The 19,923-nt window shown below is 42.6% G+C and overlaps 1 protein-coding gene across 1 annotated transcript in view; it reads left to right on the forward strand.

Moving 5' to 3' along the window:
- Positions 1-572: 572 nt before the first annotated feature.
- Positions 573-19,923, forward strand: part of LOC126293666 (leucine-rich repeat-containing protein 15-like) — a 34,806-nt gene continuing 15,455 nt past the window's right edge. Inside the window, exons 1-2 of the mRNA XM_049986958.1 lie at positions 573-815; positions 18,309-19,197. Coding sequence (XP_049842915.1) covers positions 814-815; positions 18,309-19,197 — 891 coding nt within the window. The 5' untranslated portion in view covers positions 573-813. The remainder of the gene's footprint in view (positions 816-18,308; positions 19,198-19,923) is intronic.

The following is a 19,923-nucleotide window of genomic DNA, read 5'->3' on the forward strand; positions in this document are numbered from 1 at the left end:
CCCAATCTCTCTTCTGATTGCCTCATTCAAAATTCTTGAAAAAGTAATATATTATAGAGTAGATTCTCACCTTTGTAAACATAAAGTTTTAACAATATGTCAGTTTGGTTTCCAGAAAGGTTTTTCAACGGGAAATGCTATATATACTTTCACTAATGAAATATTAAGTGCTCTGAGTAACCGGAAGTCACCCGTTGGGATTTTTTGTGATCTCTCAAAGGCTTTTGAATGTGTAAATCATGGAATACTTCTACATAAGCTCAAGTACTACAAACCTGGTGATTTCTCAAACTGGGGAACAATCAAGAATGGGGTGCCGCAAGTTTCGGTCTTGGGTCCTTTCCTGTTCTTAATATATATTAATGACTTGCCATTCTATATTCACGAAGATGCAAAGCTGGTACTTTTTGTCAATGATACAAGTATAGTTATCACACTCAACAGACAATAATTAACTCGTGAAATCGTAAACGATGTTTTTCAGAAAATCAGAAGGCAATGCTGCTCAGAGCTGTCCATACTCCGATTCCCTCTCGCTCTGATGCCACAGCGTTTCCGGGAACAACGGTCCACCAGGAAATTATTACATGACTACTTCGGGGGCATTCCGGAGGGCTATGACGTTCGCGGCAGACACACAAACAGCCCCAGGCGAGACTCGCGACTCTGCGTTTCTGATTGCGTACGGCAGTGCTGTCCTGTGCGTGAGTCTCGGAACTTGATCGATAGCTAGTTGCTGTTTCCTTCGCCTGCAAACAACTGACTTCGGCATTTCTTGCTAGCTGCTACGTCCAAGTTCACCATCCGTGCAACATGTGAGTACTCAAGTCCGTTTTCATTGCTGTTCCCCGAGGTACGCTGCGGCATGAGGCCCGATGGAATTTATAAATAAATCTAGTATATGTAATCCTTCGGGCCTGCTGAGTAGTAAATGTCATCGAAGGAAATAATAAATTTTATGAAACCAGTTACGCTGCTATGAGTATTATTTTATTTGAACTGTAGGTATGTTTCAGCTATACGACCATCATCAGGTTAACTGTAATAGAACATCTTTCAAATTTTGGTAGATTTGTTATATCGCACGTGAGTTAGTTATGAATAATATGTTTTTACGTAAGTTCCGAAGTTCCGACTGCCATGCAGTAGCGTTTCTTTGTTGCTGTCTTTGTTACTGGTTGTATTTTACTGCATCAATAGTAATCACTTTTAATTGTGTTCTAACTTTTTAAATATTTTCAACACTTCGCGGCCCTGTAAGCAACTGTGTAAATATTAATTTCAGTTTTAATCCAACAGCCCCAGTTGCAAGGATTACCTAGATTTACCTCGTTTTCAGTCGGGATAACCTAACCTTCTTCATAATATAGCTACCGTTAGTGAGTCTGCCTAGGCGGGCCTCACGACGCTACGGTCAGTTACAGTACAGCACTCTCGGCTGCCACATCGCTGTCGAGAAGTGGGGCCGAGGCAGTTCCAGATAAGTTTTTACAGTCTGACGATAATATGTGAATTTGTAGTTTTAGCTTGACGATGTCCACTATGGACAAACGGTAGTTACTTTTATTCTGAAGAAGGATGCGTTATCCCGACTGAAACCGAGGTAAATCTAGGTAATCCTTGCAACTAAGGCTGTTGGATTAAAATTAAAATTAATGTTCGAACTTTACTTTTAGTAGTGGTCGGAAACATATCTTAGCTTGTACTTGATATTTAGAGACAGCAGTTGTGACGGATTACCAGCTATTTCGTTATTTCTGTTGGTGTCTGTTTGTTTGCTGATTGTATTCTTTCGTTCAGTCTAGAACCATGAGACCGCTACAGTCGCAGGTTCGAATCCTGCCTCGGGCATGGATGTGTGTGATGTCCTTAGGTTGGTTAGGTTTAAGTAGTTCTAAGTTCTAGGGGACTGATGACCTCAGCTGTTAAGTCCCATAGTGCTCAGAGTCATTTCTACCACATTCTTTCGTTGTTAGTATAGTGAAGATTGCATTTCATATATCTTGTTTTTTGATTTTCGCTAGTCTGTACTTTTTGCATTATGGTCTTTCTTAACAAGTAAGTAAGTTTTTAAGACGTGCTTTTCATTCTTAGAATTTTATTATGATTTTACTCACGTGAGATTCTTTTGTAATCCGTGGTTATCGTGCAGTTTATTTCAGCTACCTAGGTTCAAGTGCAAACAATAATACCGGGTGGTATGATGTAAATGGCTTGTTGTGATTCGGACACAGTTTTTTCATTGTTGAACCCGATTGTGGAGCTACTTTAGTTATATAGGTTACGTGAATTTATGGATACAAGCTTTTGTCTTTCCATTCAGCCCGTGCTCATCACTTTTCATAGTTAGTTAATACTCTGTAGTTGAGTTGGTCTTCATCGGAGAATTGAAGATACTGATACCAAGATTGTGGTTTTTACTGGAGAAATAATCTTTTTGGTCTTGTTTTCACTGTCTCTCATATCGTAAGACAGATCTAGTTCTCCAGTCCCCTTTTCTAGCCAATGTTTTCCACGTGTTCCATATCGAACCGATTCTGCGGAGAACTTCCACCCTTTCTTATCCTATTAGTCCCCTTAATTCTAAAAATTTTTCTGTAATGCGGTTCCTTTTCCGACACTAACAGTCCATGATTGTGTACCGTACAGTACCGTACTCTATTACCTTCCTCAAATAAAGTCCAATGTTTGATGTCAGTGAACCGCTTCTTATATACTGCATTTTTCGCCAGTGATGCGTTGTTTTGCTTCCAAGGTAGTAGAATTCCATCTACCATGTGGTCCCCGATTTTGATTCTAACTTAATCACTAATCTCACTGCTGCAACTTCTCACTGTTTTCGTTTTTCTTCGGTCTATCTCCGAACAGATATTCTGCACCTATTAGCCTGTTCATTGAAACTGATCTGTAGTTCTTCAGTTCCACTGAGGATAGAAACGTCATCTGCGAATCTGATCGCTGACATTATTCAGCGGCGAATTTTAATCCCGCCACTGAATCCTACTTTACATTCATCAGTGCTCCTTCGATGTACAGGTCAACCAGTGCACCAGAAGTATTGCGTCCCTACTTTATGCCCTTTTTACTTGGAGCCCAGCTCCTGTAGCCTTCAATTTTTATTCTTCTCTATTAGTTGCTGTATATATCCAATTTTATTATTTGTTTCCTAATGTCTTGATAATACAATGAAGTCTTTCGCGGCCAGTGCCTAAGTCTGCTCAATATTCAGGACAGAAAAGCCGTAATCGATGCATAATAGTACCGCTTCGTCCCCACATTTGGGACACATATTCAGAGATAAAACTAGCAATTATATCCTGAGCTCACTGAGCGACTAATTTATACGAGCTTTATGAATTATAGTGAGGGCATCACCAATCGTCACTTAAGGGAAGCAGGGTGTTGACTCACCAGTGATGTCATTCTCGATTTGATGCAATCAGTCGCTGCTCTCTTGGTCCAAAGCCTCCATCCGTATTTTATTACATTTAACTCCACCTTCTTTCCTGTGAAAATTAACCCAGTGTTAACATACATAACTGTTTTGCCCTCACATACAAGTGTGGAAGAGAAACCGCTTTCTACTCCAGCACGACATAAGTCGTACATCTACTTTACCATCTTAAACACCATTCAACGACCAAGATCACATGAATTATTTTCTTATTTAAGACAACCGGTTTCAACAGACTACGCTGTCATCTTGAGGTCTTAAAAATCTTTCGTTGTAAAACTCGTTCATCTTACGCTGACTTCACGCAAAAAATGACAAGTGGATAAAAGTAGCACATTATTACAGAATTTTATGCACTTCAGTCAGTAAAATTTAGTTAGTTCAGTTACGTGAAATTGAAATAACGCAAAACTAATTTTACACCTAATACTGGAGTTTACCTCAACAAAAATTTTGCTTCTGCTTCCGTACTACAACGACGGGCTCCCAGAAGACAACAGGGACGCTTCACAGCTTCTTTCTCCGTGCTACGTCACTATATGAAGGATGTTTTCATCTCAAACCGCATTTTGCATACGTGTTTTCATGCAAATGTAGGGTAATTTTGTACCTCTGTATCTCGGAAACGGATAATTGCCGCTGTGGTCTTCAGTCCAAAGACTGGTTTGATGCAGCTCTCCATGCTACTGTATCCTGTGCAAGACTCTTCATCTCCGAGTAAATAAGGCAACCTATATTCTTTTGAATCTACTTAGTGTATCCATTTCTTGGTCTCCCTCTACGATTTTTGCTCTCCATGCTTCCCTCCAATACTAAATTGGTGATCCCCCGGAACGTGGTCCACAAACCGATCCGTTTTCCTAGCCAAATTGTGCTACAAATTCCTCTTCTCCCCAATTCTACCCAGTACTCCTCATTTGTTACGTGATCTACCCATCTAATCTTCAGCATTCTTCTGTAGCACGACCTTTCAAAAGTTTCTAGTCTAAACTGTTTATCGTCCATGTTTCACTTCCATACATGGCTGAACTCCTTGCAAATACTCTCATAAAAGACTGCATTTTCAGTCGATCTCATTTTTGAGACGTTTGTATTCCTTTTCGCCTACTTCATTGATTGCGTTTTTATATTTTCTCCTTTTATCAGTTAATTTCAATATCCCTTGTGTTACTCAAGGATTTCTGCTGGGCCTCGACTTTTTACCTACCTGATTCTCAGCTGCCTTTACTATTTCATCTCTCAGAGCTCCCCTTTCTTCTTCTACAATATTCCTTTCCGCTGTTCTTGTCAATCGTTCCCTGACGCTCCCTATGAAACTCTCTACAACCTCTAGTTCTTTCAGTTTATCCAGGTACCATCTCCTTAAATTCCTATCTTTTTGCAGTTTCTTCAGTTTTAATTTACGGCTCATAACCAATAGATTGTGGTGAGAGTCCATATCTGCCCCTGTCAACGTTTTACAGTTTTCAACCAGGTTCCTGAATCTCTGTCTTAACACGTTATAATCAATCTGAATTCTTCCGTTATCCCCAGTTCTTTTCCACGTAAAGAGCTTTCTTTCACAATTCTGAAACCAAGTGTTAGCTATGATTAAGTTATGCACTGTGCAAAATTCTACCAGGCGGCTTCCTCTTTCATTCCTTACCCCCAGTCCATATTCATCTACTACTTTCCCTTCTCTTCCTTTTCCTGCTACCGAATTCCAGTCCCCACGACTATTAAATTTTCATCTTCCTTAACTATCTCAATAATTTATTTTACCTCATCATAGATTTCTTCATTCTCTTCATCATCTGCGGAGCTAGTTGGCGTATAAACTTGTACTACGGGTAAATACATCTAGAAAATTTCCAAGACTGTTAAAGACCGCAATTTTAGGGATATGTGGTAAAAGTTATAGATATTTGTGAGCATAGCTGTCTTGGAATCCTCTGTTGAGATTGCTGACGGCGAAAAAATGGTGCTAAATGCTTTTTTTGTTTACTCAGGAACCACCTCAAATTCACGCAAAACCACCACTCGTTCATTCACAGTTATAGCCACCAGATTAAAGTACGCGTTTATGACGGGTATACTCGTAATCAGTCAATTTACTTAATTTTACTTACGTGTTCGATTAGAGTAACTTTGAACCTCTGTATCTCGGAAAAGGGTAAAGGGTTCACCAAAATTTTCATTGTTATTCGAGATCGGGATGTTAGGGATATACCACACAAATTTCAGCCGTTTATTGCCCACAGTTGTCTTGGAGTCCGCGGCTGGGGTTTGGTACAAGAAGATCATGTGTTCAACATCTGTTCAAGCCAACAATAAAATATTGACGAATTATAACCACTAAACTTACACAAATGCATTCATTCATTCATCACGGGTATACCCGTCAGATTAAATCAGGGGATGTCACGGATATGGCAGTCATCCATCAGTCATCAATCAATTTATTCAATAATTTTTTGCGGTTTTCACTTGTTCAAGTAGTGTAATTTTGAACCTCGATTTCAAGAAAATTTTCTAAGTTGTTCGAGATCGGTTTCTCAGAAATATATCTTAAAGATTTCAGCCGTTTTCTGTGTATAGCTGTCTTCGAGTCCTCGACTGGAATTTATTCTGCTGGTGACGCCAAAAGTACCGGTATAGTAAAAAGACCATTTGGTGGAGTGTTCAGAGGAACCTCCCATGAATTAATGGTGCCGCCATAAGTACCGTCAAGCCCACATCAAATGCGAATGAGAACCAACCGATTAGCTCCATTTGCCAAAACGGCGGGAAGTGTGTAATATTCATAGTTTCGGCCTATACTGTAATACAGTGACACCAAGACGGTCTTTCTGTCGGGTATACAATTGGTCCCTAGCCCGAGAGTTATAATGAACACTTAGCCCTACCTTTTTATCACCAGTAGAACCCGCGGTATGAACAGCGGAAAGTACCATGGCGCTTTATTTATATTATTATACCGATAAGTGAACGTCTGAAAAATGTTTATTTTGGATATTTTCAATTGAAACTTCGATATCAAACCATGAATTACACAAAGAATGTGCGGAAGATACGAGGAAGATCTTCGATTGTGGTTTAAGAAGAACTCATTTCTGTGATATGGCTTGAACAGAAAAATCACTCTACGACTGCTACTTGCGTTACGTAGTTGTCTAATACAACAATTTAAAATAAAATACCTTACCCCAACCTTGAACAGCCATTCATCTACTGTCCCATGCCTCTCAAGTACCAGTTTCACAGCTACCTTCTAATTTAGATAAAATCCTGGTTGAGTCAGAGGACAAAAACACATTAGCTTCCCAGGACGGATCTAGCTAATATTTTCCTGTTGACGAGAGGCCTCAACTTTATTCTCAGAGTGAGGTGAATGAACTAGTAATAGATTTAGATCTTTCAGAAGATGTATGCGAATTGCTACGATCAACATCAAAAACAAAAGCCTGGTATTATCTGTGGGCTCATTTTCGTGTAGATGTAGGCGAATTGCTACGAACAAGATCAAAAATAAAAACCAGCTATTATCTGTGGGCTCATTTTCGTGGTGCAGACATCGAGAGAATTTACTCAGTTTTTCTCCAAAAGGGAAATCTGGTTTACTGTAGTAATGCTCATGGATTCACGAAGTGTTTGGAACAGGGTATGATTAAGAAGAATTTCAGTACCGCCATTAGACTGGTTTTATTTGCAGTGCTACATTTTTACGATCATGATTTCGACTTTAAAGTGCCATTATCAAGTGTTTTAAAGACACTTGAAAGCCGAAATCATGATCGTGTAAATGCAGCGCTGCAATAAGGAACAGTTTAATGGCGGTATTGACTTTAAAGAAATATATTATGACTGTGGCCCCACATTATGAAAAAATTATTAAGAAGAATGGCGCATATTCATTGATTCTTCGAAAGCTATCCTCAACGCAGACTTGCTGCGTTATGGAAATGCATTTGCATCTCTTGCTATGAGACACTCGGCTCATATGCAAGAAAAGTATAATGATTTGGCTACGGTTCTTGAGCATCAGTGGATGGTTTGTGAGGATTTCAAAGCATTAAGCACGTTCTGGGTGCAGCGGGGACGCTATAAGAAATTGCTTGCTTTCTTTGTTTACGGGACAGCAGAGCAGGATGGCTCTGAGCACTATGGGACTTAACATCTGAGGCCCTCAGTCCCCTAGACTTTAGAAATACTTAAACCTAACCAACCTAAGGACATCACACAGGCGGCCGGTGTGGCCGTGCGGTTCTAGGCGCTTCAGTCTGGAACCGCGCGACAGCTACGTTCGCAGGTTCGAATCCTGCCTCAGACATGGATGTGTGTGATGTCCTTAGGTTAGTTAGGTTTAAGTAGTTCTAAGTCTAGGGGACTGATGAACTCAGATGTTAAGTCCCATAGTGTCAGAGCCATTTGAACCATTTTTGTGACATCAAACACATCGATGCCGAAGGCAGGTTTAGAACCTGCGACCATAGCAGCAGTACGGTTCCGGACTGAAGCGCCTAGAAGCGCTCGGCGACAGCGGCCGGCGAACTTCATGAAGGAATGTGGGCTGAAGCGGGAATATTCTATGATGGCACAGTCCAAATTTCGCGTTTTCCAACCGAAAGAGACCGGGGAAAAATGTATTGCATTACATATTGAACTCCCCTCATATGTTCAATTCATTGTAATACACTGAAAGGCTAAAGAAACTAGTTGACCTGCCTAATATCGTGTACGGCCGCCGCAGTCACGCAGAAGTGCCGCAACACGACGTGGGATGGACTCGTCTAATGTCTGAAGTAGTGCTGGAGAGAACTGACACCATGAATCCTGCAGGACTCTCCATAAATCCGTAAGAGTACGTGGGGTAGAGATCTGAACAGTACATTGTAAGGCATCCCAAATATGCGAATAATGTTCGCGTCTGGGGAGTTTGGTGAAGCGTATTCCTAGAACCACTCTGCAGAAATTTTGGACGTGTGACCGGACGCATTGTGGCGCTGGAATTGCCCTCATCTGTCGGAATACGCAATGGAAATGAATGGATGCAGCTGGTCAGGATGCTTACGTACTTGTCACTTGCCAGCCTCGTATCCAGACGTATCAGAGGTCCCATACCACTCCAACTGCACACTTCCAACACCATTAGAGAGCCGCGACCAGCTTGAACAGTCGCCTGCTGTCATGCAAGGTGCATGGAGTCATGAGGTTGTCTCCATACCGTTAGATACAATTTGAAACGAGACTCGTCCGACCAGGCTACGTGCATCCAGACATCAATAGTCGAATGTGGTGTCGGGCCCAGGCGAGGCGTAAAGCAGTCTTCACTGGTACGCGATTGGGGCTTCGTCTTCGAAAGCCCATATCGATTATGTTTCGTTGAATGGTTCGCTCGCTGACGCCTCTTTATGTCCCAGGATTGAAAACTGCAGCAATTTGTGGAAGGGCTGCACCTCTGTCACTTTGAACGGCTCTCTTCAGTCGTCGTTGGTCCCGTTCTTGCAGAGTCTTTTTTCCGGCTGCAGCGGTGTCGACGATTTTATGTTTTACCGGATTCGTGATATTCACGGTACGCTCATGAAATAGTCGTACTGGAAAATCCCCAGTTCATCACTACCTCGGAGATGCTGTATCCCATCGCCGTGCGCTGACTACAACACCACGTACAAACTCACTTAAATCTTGATAACCTGCCACTGTGGCAGCACTAACGATCTAACGACTGCGCCAAACACTTTTCTTAAATAGGTGTTGGCGACCGTAGCGCCGTATTCCGCCTGTTTACATATCTCTGTATTTGAATACGCATGCGGCTTCGGTCAAGAATAGCATCATCAGCGGAGTAAAGCAATCCCTCATTTTTCCAGGTCCATCGTTTTTTTCTTTCCAATGAGCCAGTCTCCCGCATTCCTCTATCGATAGAAATCAACATCACGACAGATGATGCCTGTTAGGGAATCGTTCCCTATACAGCCTTACAGCAGCGACAGCATTGCAACGTACTTCCCCATACACAAGGTGCACGTCAGTGAGTTCTGCGAATCTGCACCGGTACTGCCCCATCGTACTATACTGTACGTCTCTAAGAGCACTGAGAAATGAATGGATCTGTCGTTGATTCATAGTACGTTCTGTCATGGGAGAAAGTAAATAAGATACAACAAAGCGACTTTACAGACAAGTAAAGTAAAGAAAACCTGCGTTATGACTTTCTAGTAAACAGACTAAAATAAATGGTTCAAATGGCTCTGAGCACTATCGGACTTATCATCTGAGATCACTAGTCCCCTAGAACTTAGATCTACTTAAACCTAACTAACCTAAGGATACAACACACATCCATGCCCGAGGCAGGATTCGAACCAGCGACCGTAGCGGTCGAATAGCTCCAGACTGAAGCGCCTACAACCGCTCGGCCACAGCAGTCGGCTAAACAGACTCGTCCTCCTCCTTTCCTTGCAGGAAATAAAGAACATACACGTAAACAAACAGCACAGTACGTGTAAACTTGTATGCATGTTAGATATAAATAAGTAGGAAAACAGTAATGATAGAGAAAGCGGTACACAAGTTTACTTCCATAACTCCTTAAGCTGGCGTCTCCTACCTCAATTTTTTCAATGTAGCGTTCTCTACATTCTCTTACATTTTTGCACGCTCTTAAAGAAAGACCCTGCATATGCGGTATCTCTTTTCTCAGACATGTCCAAAAGAACAGATACCACGTTATAAATAAGTAACGTGAGCACGGCCAAAGATGCCTTTAGTGCAAATGCTCACTAAGCCCGAACTTTTACGGGAATCGGCGAAATGCCGCAAGTAATGGAGATAATGGGCAAGGGAAACTACATATGTAGTGTGTGTTTCTGGTGGAAGGCATAATAGGGTAGTTCGTAAAGTCGTGGTGGCCACTTGTCCAGTTGGTGTAGTGGTCGGTCTACTTGCTAGCAAGCATAAACCCCGGACTGAAATCCAACTACAGCACAAATTTTCAACTTTCCCCATTGATATAAACCAATGTCTACTGGTAGCGACCATCTTTAATTGCTTTGTGCTTTGAAGAGAGTGAGCAGCATTTTACAGGGCTTCTGCCTGCGAGACTGATCATGATTTTTATTGACAGTTTCCGCTCTCCAAAAACTCTTCATCATAAAACTCGCTCCCCAAATTTACAACAGACTGCCGTATTGATACAGGCCTATAGCTACACTGGAGCGCCAGAGAAAGTGGTATACACATGTGTATTCAAGCTCAGAGATGAGTGAACAGGCAGAATACGGTGCTGCGGTCGGCAGTTGATCGTGACCGGGCCAAATATCTCACGAAATAAACCTCAAAAGAAAAAACTTCAAAGAACGAAACTTGTCTAGCTTGAAGGTTCAAACCAGATGGCGATATGGTTGGCCCGCTAGATGGCGCTGCCATAGATCAAACGGATATCAACAGCCTTTTTTTAAAATAGGAACCACATTTTTATTACATATTCGTGTAGTACGTAAAGAAATATGAATGTTTCAATTGGACCAATTTTTTCGCTTTGTGATAGATGGCGCTGTAATAGTCACAAACATATGACTCACAATTTTAGACGAACAGTTGCTAACAGGTAGGTATTTTAAATTACAATAAGGAACGTAGGTACGTTTGAACATTTTATTTCGGTTGTTCAAATGTGATATATGTACCTTTGTGAACTTATTTGTGAGAACACATACTGTTACGACGTGATTACCTGTAAATACCACATTAATGCAATAAATGCTCAAAATGATGTTCGTCAACCTCAGTGCATTTGGCAATACGTGTAACGATATTCGTCTCAACAGCGAGTAGTTCGCCCTCCGTAATGTTCGCACATGGATTGACAATGCGCTAAACATGTTGTCAGGCGTTGTCAGTGGATCACGATAGCAAATATCCTTCAACTTTCCCCACAGAAAGAAATTTGGGGACGTCAGATCCGGTGACCGTGCGGGCCATGGTATGGTGTTCGACGACCAATCCACCTGTCATGAAATATGCTACTCAATACCGCTTCAACCACACGCGAGCTATGCGCCGGACATCCATGATGCTGGAAGTACATCGTCACTCTGTCACGCAGTGAAACATCTTGTAGTAACATCGGTAGAACATTACGTAGGAAAGTAGCATACATTGCACCATTTAGATTGCCATCGATAAAATGGGGGCCAATTACCCTTCCTACCATAATGCAGCAACATACATGTTGCACTTGTCGGAGGCATCGTGGATTTTCCGTTGCCCAATAGTGCATATTATGCTGGTTTACGTTACCGCTGTTGGTGAATGACGCTTCGTTGCTAAATCTGTCATCGTCCCCTAATTTATTTTGTCCCCGATGGCAGAACTGTACACGACGTTCAAAGTCGCCGCCATGCAATTCCTGGAACATAGAAATATGGTACGGGTGCAATCGATGTTCATGTAGCATTCCCAACACCGACGTTTTTGAGATTCTCGATTGTCGCGCAATGTGTCTGCTACTGATGTCCGGATCAGCCGCGTCAGCAGTTGAAACACCTATTTGGGTATCATCATTTGTTGCAGGTCGTGGTTGACGTTTCGCATGTGGCTGAACACTTCCTGTTTCCCTAAATAACGTAACTATCCGGTGAACGGTCCGGAACACTTGGGTGTTGTCGTCCAGGATACCAGCAGCATACATAGCACACGCCGTTTGGGCATTTTGATCACAATAGCCATACACCAACACGATATCGACCTTTTCCGCAATTGGTAAACGGTCCGTTTTAACACGGGTAATGTGTCACGAAGCAAATACCGTTCGCACTGGCGGAATGTTACGTGGTACCACGTACGTATCGTTGTGACTATTACAGCGCGATCTATCATAAAGCGAAAAAAGTGGTCATACTAAAACACCCATATTTCTTTACGTACTACACAAACATGACCTATACAAGCGCCATCTAACGGGCCAATCATACCGCCATCTGGTTTCCACCTTCAAGCTAGACGACTTTCGTTCCTTGTAGTTTTTTCGTTTGATGTATATTTCGTGAGATATTTGGCCCGGTCAATATCAACGGGCCACCCTGTATAAGAAAACAATTGTGATGCGCAATTGTTAGATCGGTTACTGCTGCTACAATGGCAGGTTATCAAAATTTAAGTGAGCTGCAACGTGGTGTTATAGCTGGCGCACGAGCGATGTGACACAGCATCTCCTAGGTAGCGATGTAGTGGGGATTTTCCCGTATGACCATTTCATAAGTGTACCGTGAATATCAGGAATCCCGTTAAACATCGATGCGGCCGGAAAAAGATCCTGCAAGAACGGGACCAACGACGACTGAAGAGAATCAATCAGAGAGACGTAAGTGCAACCATTCCTCAAATTGCAACACTGGGCCATCAACAACTGTCAGTGTGCGAGCCATTCAATGAAACATCATCGATATGGGCTTTCGGAGCCGAAGGTTCACTGATGTAACCTTGATGACTGCATGACACAAAGCTGTACGCCTCGCCTGGGTCCGTCAACACCGACGTTGTACTGTTGGTGACTGGAAACATGTTGTCTGATCGGACGAGTCTCGCTCCAAATTGTATCGAGCGGATGGACGTGTACGTGTATGGAGACAACCTCATAAATCCATGGACCCTGCATGTTAGCAGGGGCTGCTCAAGCTGTTGGTAGCTGTGTAATGGTTTGGGGCGTATGCAATTGGAGTGACACAGAACCACTGATACGCGTAGATAGGACTCAGACACGTGACACATACTTAAGCATCCTGCCTGATCACTGTGATCCATTCATGTCAACTGTGCAGTCCGACGGTCTTGGGCAATTCCAACAGGAATTGCTCCCGGTACACTCTGCTGAGTGTAAACAGTTCCGCTGGCCACTAAACTCCCCTGGACCGAACATTGTTGAGCATATCTGGGACGCCATGCAACGCGATGTCCGGAAGAAATCTCCACTCTTACAGATTTATGGACAGTCCTGCCGGATTCATGGAGTCAGTGCCCTCCAGCACTACTTCAGACATTAGTCGAGTCCGTGCCACGTCGTGTTGTGGCACTTCTGCGAGCTGGTGGGGGCCCTACACGATATTAGGCAAGTATTACCAGTTTCTTTGGATCTTCAGTGTTCTGTCATACGATCCTTATTGAAAACAGGAATGCCATGTCCTTTTTTCTGTTTGATAGGTACTTGACACGTGTTACAAACCGGACACAATGGGAAGGACCAGGCCCCTTTGCTTTTTCTTCTTTTATCACTTGTTTATTACATCAGAGAAATACACATTTTAAGACAAAATTTAAATACATGAAATATTGCTCCCAGTAAATGTTAACATAAGCAGTGACAAAACTTAGTAGTCTTAAGGCTTTCTGCTGGCAACAAATTTTAAGGAGGCAATGTAAGGTGTATATCAATTTAGCGCAAACACGTAGCTAGTGATTGAATCACGACACAGACACTTCAACAATTTCGGTAACAAATAAATAGCGTGAATTTGTACTAACCGTAACCAACTAATCAACAGCCTTACCATTGAATAAGTAGTAGGCCATTTGGAACGAATTAGCAACACCTGTAAGTAGGCTGTTTAGGTTTTTTTATTGGTAACGCCGCCGACACGTAGCGCTCTGTATAAAAATCACTGGCTGTGCAGTGTGCAGTCTGTGGCTGGTTTGCATTGTTGTCTGCCATTGTAGAGTTGGGCAGCGGCAGCTGGATGCTAACAGCGCATAGGGTTGCGCAGTTGGAGGTGAGCCGCCAGTAGTGATGGACGTGGGGAGAGAGATGGCGGAGTTTTGAAATTTGTAAGAATTGGTGTCACGAACTGATATATATATATATATATATATATATATATATATATATATATTTTGACTATTAAGGTAAATACATTGTTTGTTCTCTATTAAAATCTTTCATTTGCTAATTGTGCCTCAGTAGTTAGTGCCTTCAGTAGTTTGAATCTTTTATTTAGCTGGCAGTAGTGGCGCTCGCTGTATTGCAGTAGCTTGAGTAACGAAGATTTTTGTGAGGTAAGTGATTTGTGAAACGTATAGGTTAATGTTAGTCAGGGCCATTCTTTCGTAGGGATTTTTGAAAGTCAGATTGCGTTGCGCTAAAAATATTGTGTGTCAGTTTAAGCAGAGTCTTGTATAAATTGTTCTAAGGGGACGTTTCACACCCAGCAACTAGGAGAGTTAATACCAACAGTCTTTAAATGTCTTGCTCCCCATTAAATAAACAAACTTACAGTAATTAAATGAATAACAAGTCAAACACACTATGCTCCACTCAAACTCTACAGTGGAAGCCAAGCCAAAATGAAGATTCATTAACTGACTAGCACTGAATCACACTAAAGCTCATCTCTGTGTTCCCAGACACACATGGGGCAAACTTATACAAGATTTTGAAAGTAAAACCGGTAGTGGAGCTAATTTGTGCCACTGAAAATTAACGTACTAGACCGGGGCACAAGGTGGTATACAATGAGGTTGTCTTAATGCTATACTGCGCACCAAAATATTAATTCAAATGGCCAATTCAAAATTAAGTACACATAAACCAGCATTAATTAACGAGGAGTGACACCAGGTCACTCGAAGGGATGACAACACTTAATTGAAAAGACAAATGCCTTCTCCGAGTTTTAAGAGTTTTAACCAGGAGTCACTTTCCGCTATACAAGTAAACATTTAACCAAGCACGAGGAAGTAACCCTAAAGAGAAAATTCAAATAAAACTTCCAAAAGATTATAAACGACAGGTAACCCCAACTATTTAAATTTAAAGGAAATAGCTCTCCCCAAAGGCAGTGTAAACGGGAAGGCCACACTTAAGAGGCCACAAGAATTGGTTACAAAAGGTCTTATTCATTTGCTCCTTTTCCTTAAAAGAAACACAAGGCTGCTTAACTTCTGCTGGACGTCCGGTATTGCTCGTGTAGGATACACCAGGCACCAGCCCAAGCTAGGCGGTCGCAAGGCACGGCGAGCAAAATCAGGAGAGCAGAAAGGCAGGCAGCCAACACATATCCTCCATCCTGAACCCGTATACCGCGTACAACCAACTCCACATATACGTGGTTGCTTCCCACCTCGTACGTCTCAGCAGGTAGCCCGAGCAAACGCCAACTGCCACTCGCCCCGCGAATGCAGAAAACAACGAGGCAAGCAAAGATAAGAAACCCCGAAGGATCGATTATGGACATCCAAGAGACTGACGCGACAGTAACGAGCGAAACGGCTCACCACGCTTCATTGTCCCTGCCGACCTACGAGGAACTACTACGAGAAAAGGGACAAGATCTTTTGCACAGTCTGCCTAGAACTGCAGGTCTCTCATATGGTCTAAGCGCCTTCTGCTATCAAGCGAAAGAAGAATGCTGCCTTTTGGCGTCACTCCTGCCAGCTTTGAACTCCGAAGCAGGAAAACACTGTTGGATGTGCCTAACCTAACCGACTGAAAGCTGCAGTCCCCTCCAGAAGTGTGGCAACACGAGGCGTTGCCATAGATATGTACACTAACACATGCCATAGAAATGGTTATGCCAGGTGTTCGAAGGAGCTGCATCATGCCCACATTAAGTCTCAGGGCTCGTCTTCCAGTGTTGGACTATAATCTCAGGAACTATTTTTTGATGGTCTTCACAATGTGAAGCACTTTCCGCCACAGCTCACAGCTGACATACCAGTTTGTACGAAGTAATAGTTCTGTTTATAATCGGCGAAGAGCAGGTTAATAGTTGTTATTAGGGTTCCAAGTATGTAGTGTCATCATCATCAGTTATCTGCTATATTAGCAGGTCATTTGCCTCTCCATTGTCTGCGATCCAATGCTTCCTTCTTAAGGCTGCTGTATGTTGTACCGCCCATCATGTCATCCAGTATCTGGAATCTCTTCCTTCCTCGCTTCCTTTTCCCTTCTGCATAACTTTCTAAAACTGCTTTTATCAGTCCGTCATTCTTTCTTAATATATGCCCAATCCAATTTCTTTTTCTTCTCTTTATTACATCTAGTAACTGTCCATCCAACTTATTCTTTCCATTCTCCGCCATGTCCAGATCTCAAAAGCCTCCAGAATTTCTCTGTCTTTTTTCCTCAAAGTCCACGTATCAGCGCCATATAGAAGAACACTCCATACAAGACATTGTATGAGTCTCTTTCTGAGTTCTCTGTCCAGACCGCTCCTTTTCTTATAAAATGCCTCTTTTGCAATTGCTGTCCTTGTTTTAATTTCTGTGGTGCACTTCCAGTCGGTGTCTATCCTGCTTACAAGATACTTAAAATTTTGCACCTGTACCAGTATTTCTCCATTCAGCATAATTTTTATTTCCTTATTTCCTCCTAGTGCCAATACTTTTGTTGTATTTGTGTTAATTTTTTTCCGTTAGTTGCAATGGTGTCCACCAAATCCTGTAATTCTTTTTCCCCTGTGGCTAGAAGGACCATATCATCAGCAAATCTCAAACACCCCACTCTTCTTCCTCCAATTTCTACTCCTTTGTCATCTATTGAGCATTGGTCAGTCATATTTTCCAAGTAGAGGTTGAAAAGAGTAGGTGATAAACAGCATCCTGGTTTACCCTTTTTCCTAGTCTGATCCACTCTGTACTTTCTCTTCTCACTTTAACTGAAACTTTTTTATTAAGATATATTGAGTTTATAAGTTTTCTGGTTTTCCAGTCCACTCTCTTTTCCCTCATTATAGTCGCCAGCTTGTCCCAAACCACACTGTCATATGCCTTTTCTAGATCGATGAAGCACATTTACAAGTCTCTTCCTTTTTCAATAAACCTTTCTCCCAAGATTCGTAGGAGCCCTATTGCACCTCTGGTGCCCGTATTCCACCTAAAGCCAAACTGCTCCTCGCCAAGATTCTCCTCCATTACTTTCTCAAGTCTTTTATTAATTATCCTTAAGATCACTTTGGCTGCATGTGAAATGAGGCTGATGGTCCTGTGCTCGCTGCATTTCTTGGTTCCTTGTTTTTTCGGTAATGGAATCATTACTGTTTTCAGAAAGTCCTCAGGCCATTCATCAATGTCATATATTTTATTACATACCTTCAATATTTCTCTTATTCCGTCGTGGTTCAAGCATTTGAGTATTTCTCCCGGTATGTAGTCTAGTTAGCTACGATTACATGAAATTGTATTAGTAGCAACTGTCATTGGAAGATTACTTTCATAATTTGCAGTTCTCAGGTGAAGATCCTATCAACCTCAAGCTTGTCGAAAAAATCCTGATCCGATCAGTAACGTAGTTAATGAAAGCGAGCAAAACTTTCCCTTTTCGTGGCCATTGTTACTGAGTCCTGGATTCTTCTACGGAGTGCTCGTACCACCCCATTAACTGAGTACCGTTAACCAATTTTCTGAAAAGTGTACTGTAAGTTATTCAGTGTTTCTTGTAAGTAATAAGCTGAGGTATTTTCTTTATTCTATGCACCGAGGCTTTGCCAACCTCTGTTGGCGAGCGGTTCTAGGTGCTTCAGTCTGGAACTGCGGTGCTTCTACGGTCGCAGGATCGAATCCTGCCTCGAGCATGGATGTGTGTGATGCCCTTAGGTTAGTTAGGTTTAAGTAATTCTAAGTCTAGGAGACTGATGACCTCAGATGTTAGGTCCCATAGTGTTCAGAGCCATTTGATCACCGAGGCTTTACTGTACATCTACCTTTGTTTTGGATGAAGGTCAGATTCTGTAGGGAGCACGTACTCTTCAACAGATAACTACAGAGCTTTAATGACTTCAGAGTACTGATAATTTTAACCTTGTGTTTTAGGTCCAACCCAGACTGACGATCATTATTGTTGTAGAGTTTAAGAGTGTAATTCAATGACTGGTGAATGTTTCAGGTTTCATCGAGGGCCTCACGTCCCAGGTATCATAGTGGCATCAGTTCTTCTGATAGTCAGTGTTGAGGTTTGTGGCGATTCCAATACCACCGACTGCCCATGTGACGTCTCCACACTGACATCCTGCTATGAAGTCTCTCAAGCACCTGCATGCCTCCTGTCTAAGAACGTCTCGTTCTTGATAATTGATCTTCCAACCATCACCCATCTGACTACCGCCGTGTTGGAGAATGTGCCAAGCGTGCAGACACTCTACATTACGTCCTCTTCCCTGACAACCATCGGATCGTCCGCCTTCGCCAACAACCCATTGGTGTATGAACTCAGAATGAGTATACCGAGCGTGACCACTTTGGAGTCTGCAGTCTTCCGATTATTGCCCAAACTCCAGTACCTGTACATGACGAGTGCCATCCAGAGCCTGGACGAAGACCAGTTTGAGCTCTGCCCAGACCTGAAAACAGTGGTCATCGACGCCAGGATCCAGAAAATATGGCCAGGAACTTTCAGACAGAACAAGGAACTCAGCTACCTGAGCCTCTACAACAACAACTTCACGCACTTGCCAGATGGTCTGCTCGCTGGCAACCCAGAATTGCGTCACTTGTTCCTCAATAACAATGCCATACGGACCATTTCTGGTGGGGCGCTCAGGAACGCTTCGAAACTCCAGGAGCTGATGATCTCTCGAAACCAACTGAGAAACCTAGAAGAGGGAACGTTGGACGATGCGGAGCTGCTCACCGATTTCGACGCTTCGGAGAACGAAATCACTTCTCTGCCCTCGACAATCTTCGCCAGAACTGTGTCGCTGAGAAAAATTGATCTCCACTCGAACAACCTGACGTCTCTTCCAAAGGACATATTTGCAACTACTACCAAACTCGTGGTAAGAATTAATAATTTTATTTTGTTTATTTTTACGATTCAGTACCCGCCAGTCGTCACAAAGGAAAGCTCAGTACTCGACATGCAAATGTAGTTGGTAAGTGTACCACCAGGGTCACTCCAAAAGAAATGCACACTATTGTTGTAAAAATACAGTTTTCATTCCGCATGTGTAAAAGGTTTACAGTGTGTAGATAACATTCTTCCGGCTTGTTTTCAAACTTAGTTCAACCTGTTCCCGTGAGTGGCGCCGTCACAGCATGTCTTCAAGATGGCTGATGGCTGCTACACTCGACGTTCGTCAGAAGCAACGTGCTGTCATAGAATTCCTGTGCTGTGAAAACGAGACAGTGGGAAACATCCACAAGAGGTTGAACAAGGTGTACGGAGATGCTGCTGTCGATCGCAGTACAGTTAGTCGGTGGGCAAGCAGGTTACGTGATGAAAGCGGGCACGGCAATATTGAGGATTGTCCTCGCAGCAGCAGGCCTCGTACTGCACACACTCCAGACTATGTGCAGAGAGTTAACGAATTGGTGACTGCTGACAGACGCATCACAGTGAACGAATTGTCACGCTAAGTTGGGATAGGGGGCAGAAAGTGTTTTTGCAGAATACTGAAAGTGTTGGCGTTAAAAAAGGTTTGTGCCAGGTGGGTTCCCAGGATGTTGACAGTGGCTCTCAAAGAAACAAGAAACACGGTTTGCAGCGAGCTTTGGAACAGTAC

Source organism: Schistocerca gregaria, chromosome 10 (assembly GCF_023897955.1).
Source record: "Schistocerca gregaria isolate iqSchGreg1 chromosome 10, iqSchGreg1.2, whole genome shotgun sequence".
Taxonomy (NCBI): Eukaryota; Metazoa; Arthropoda; class Insecta; order Orthoptera; family Acrididae; genus Schistocerca; species Schistocerca gregaria.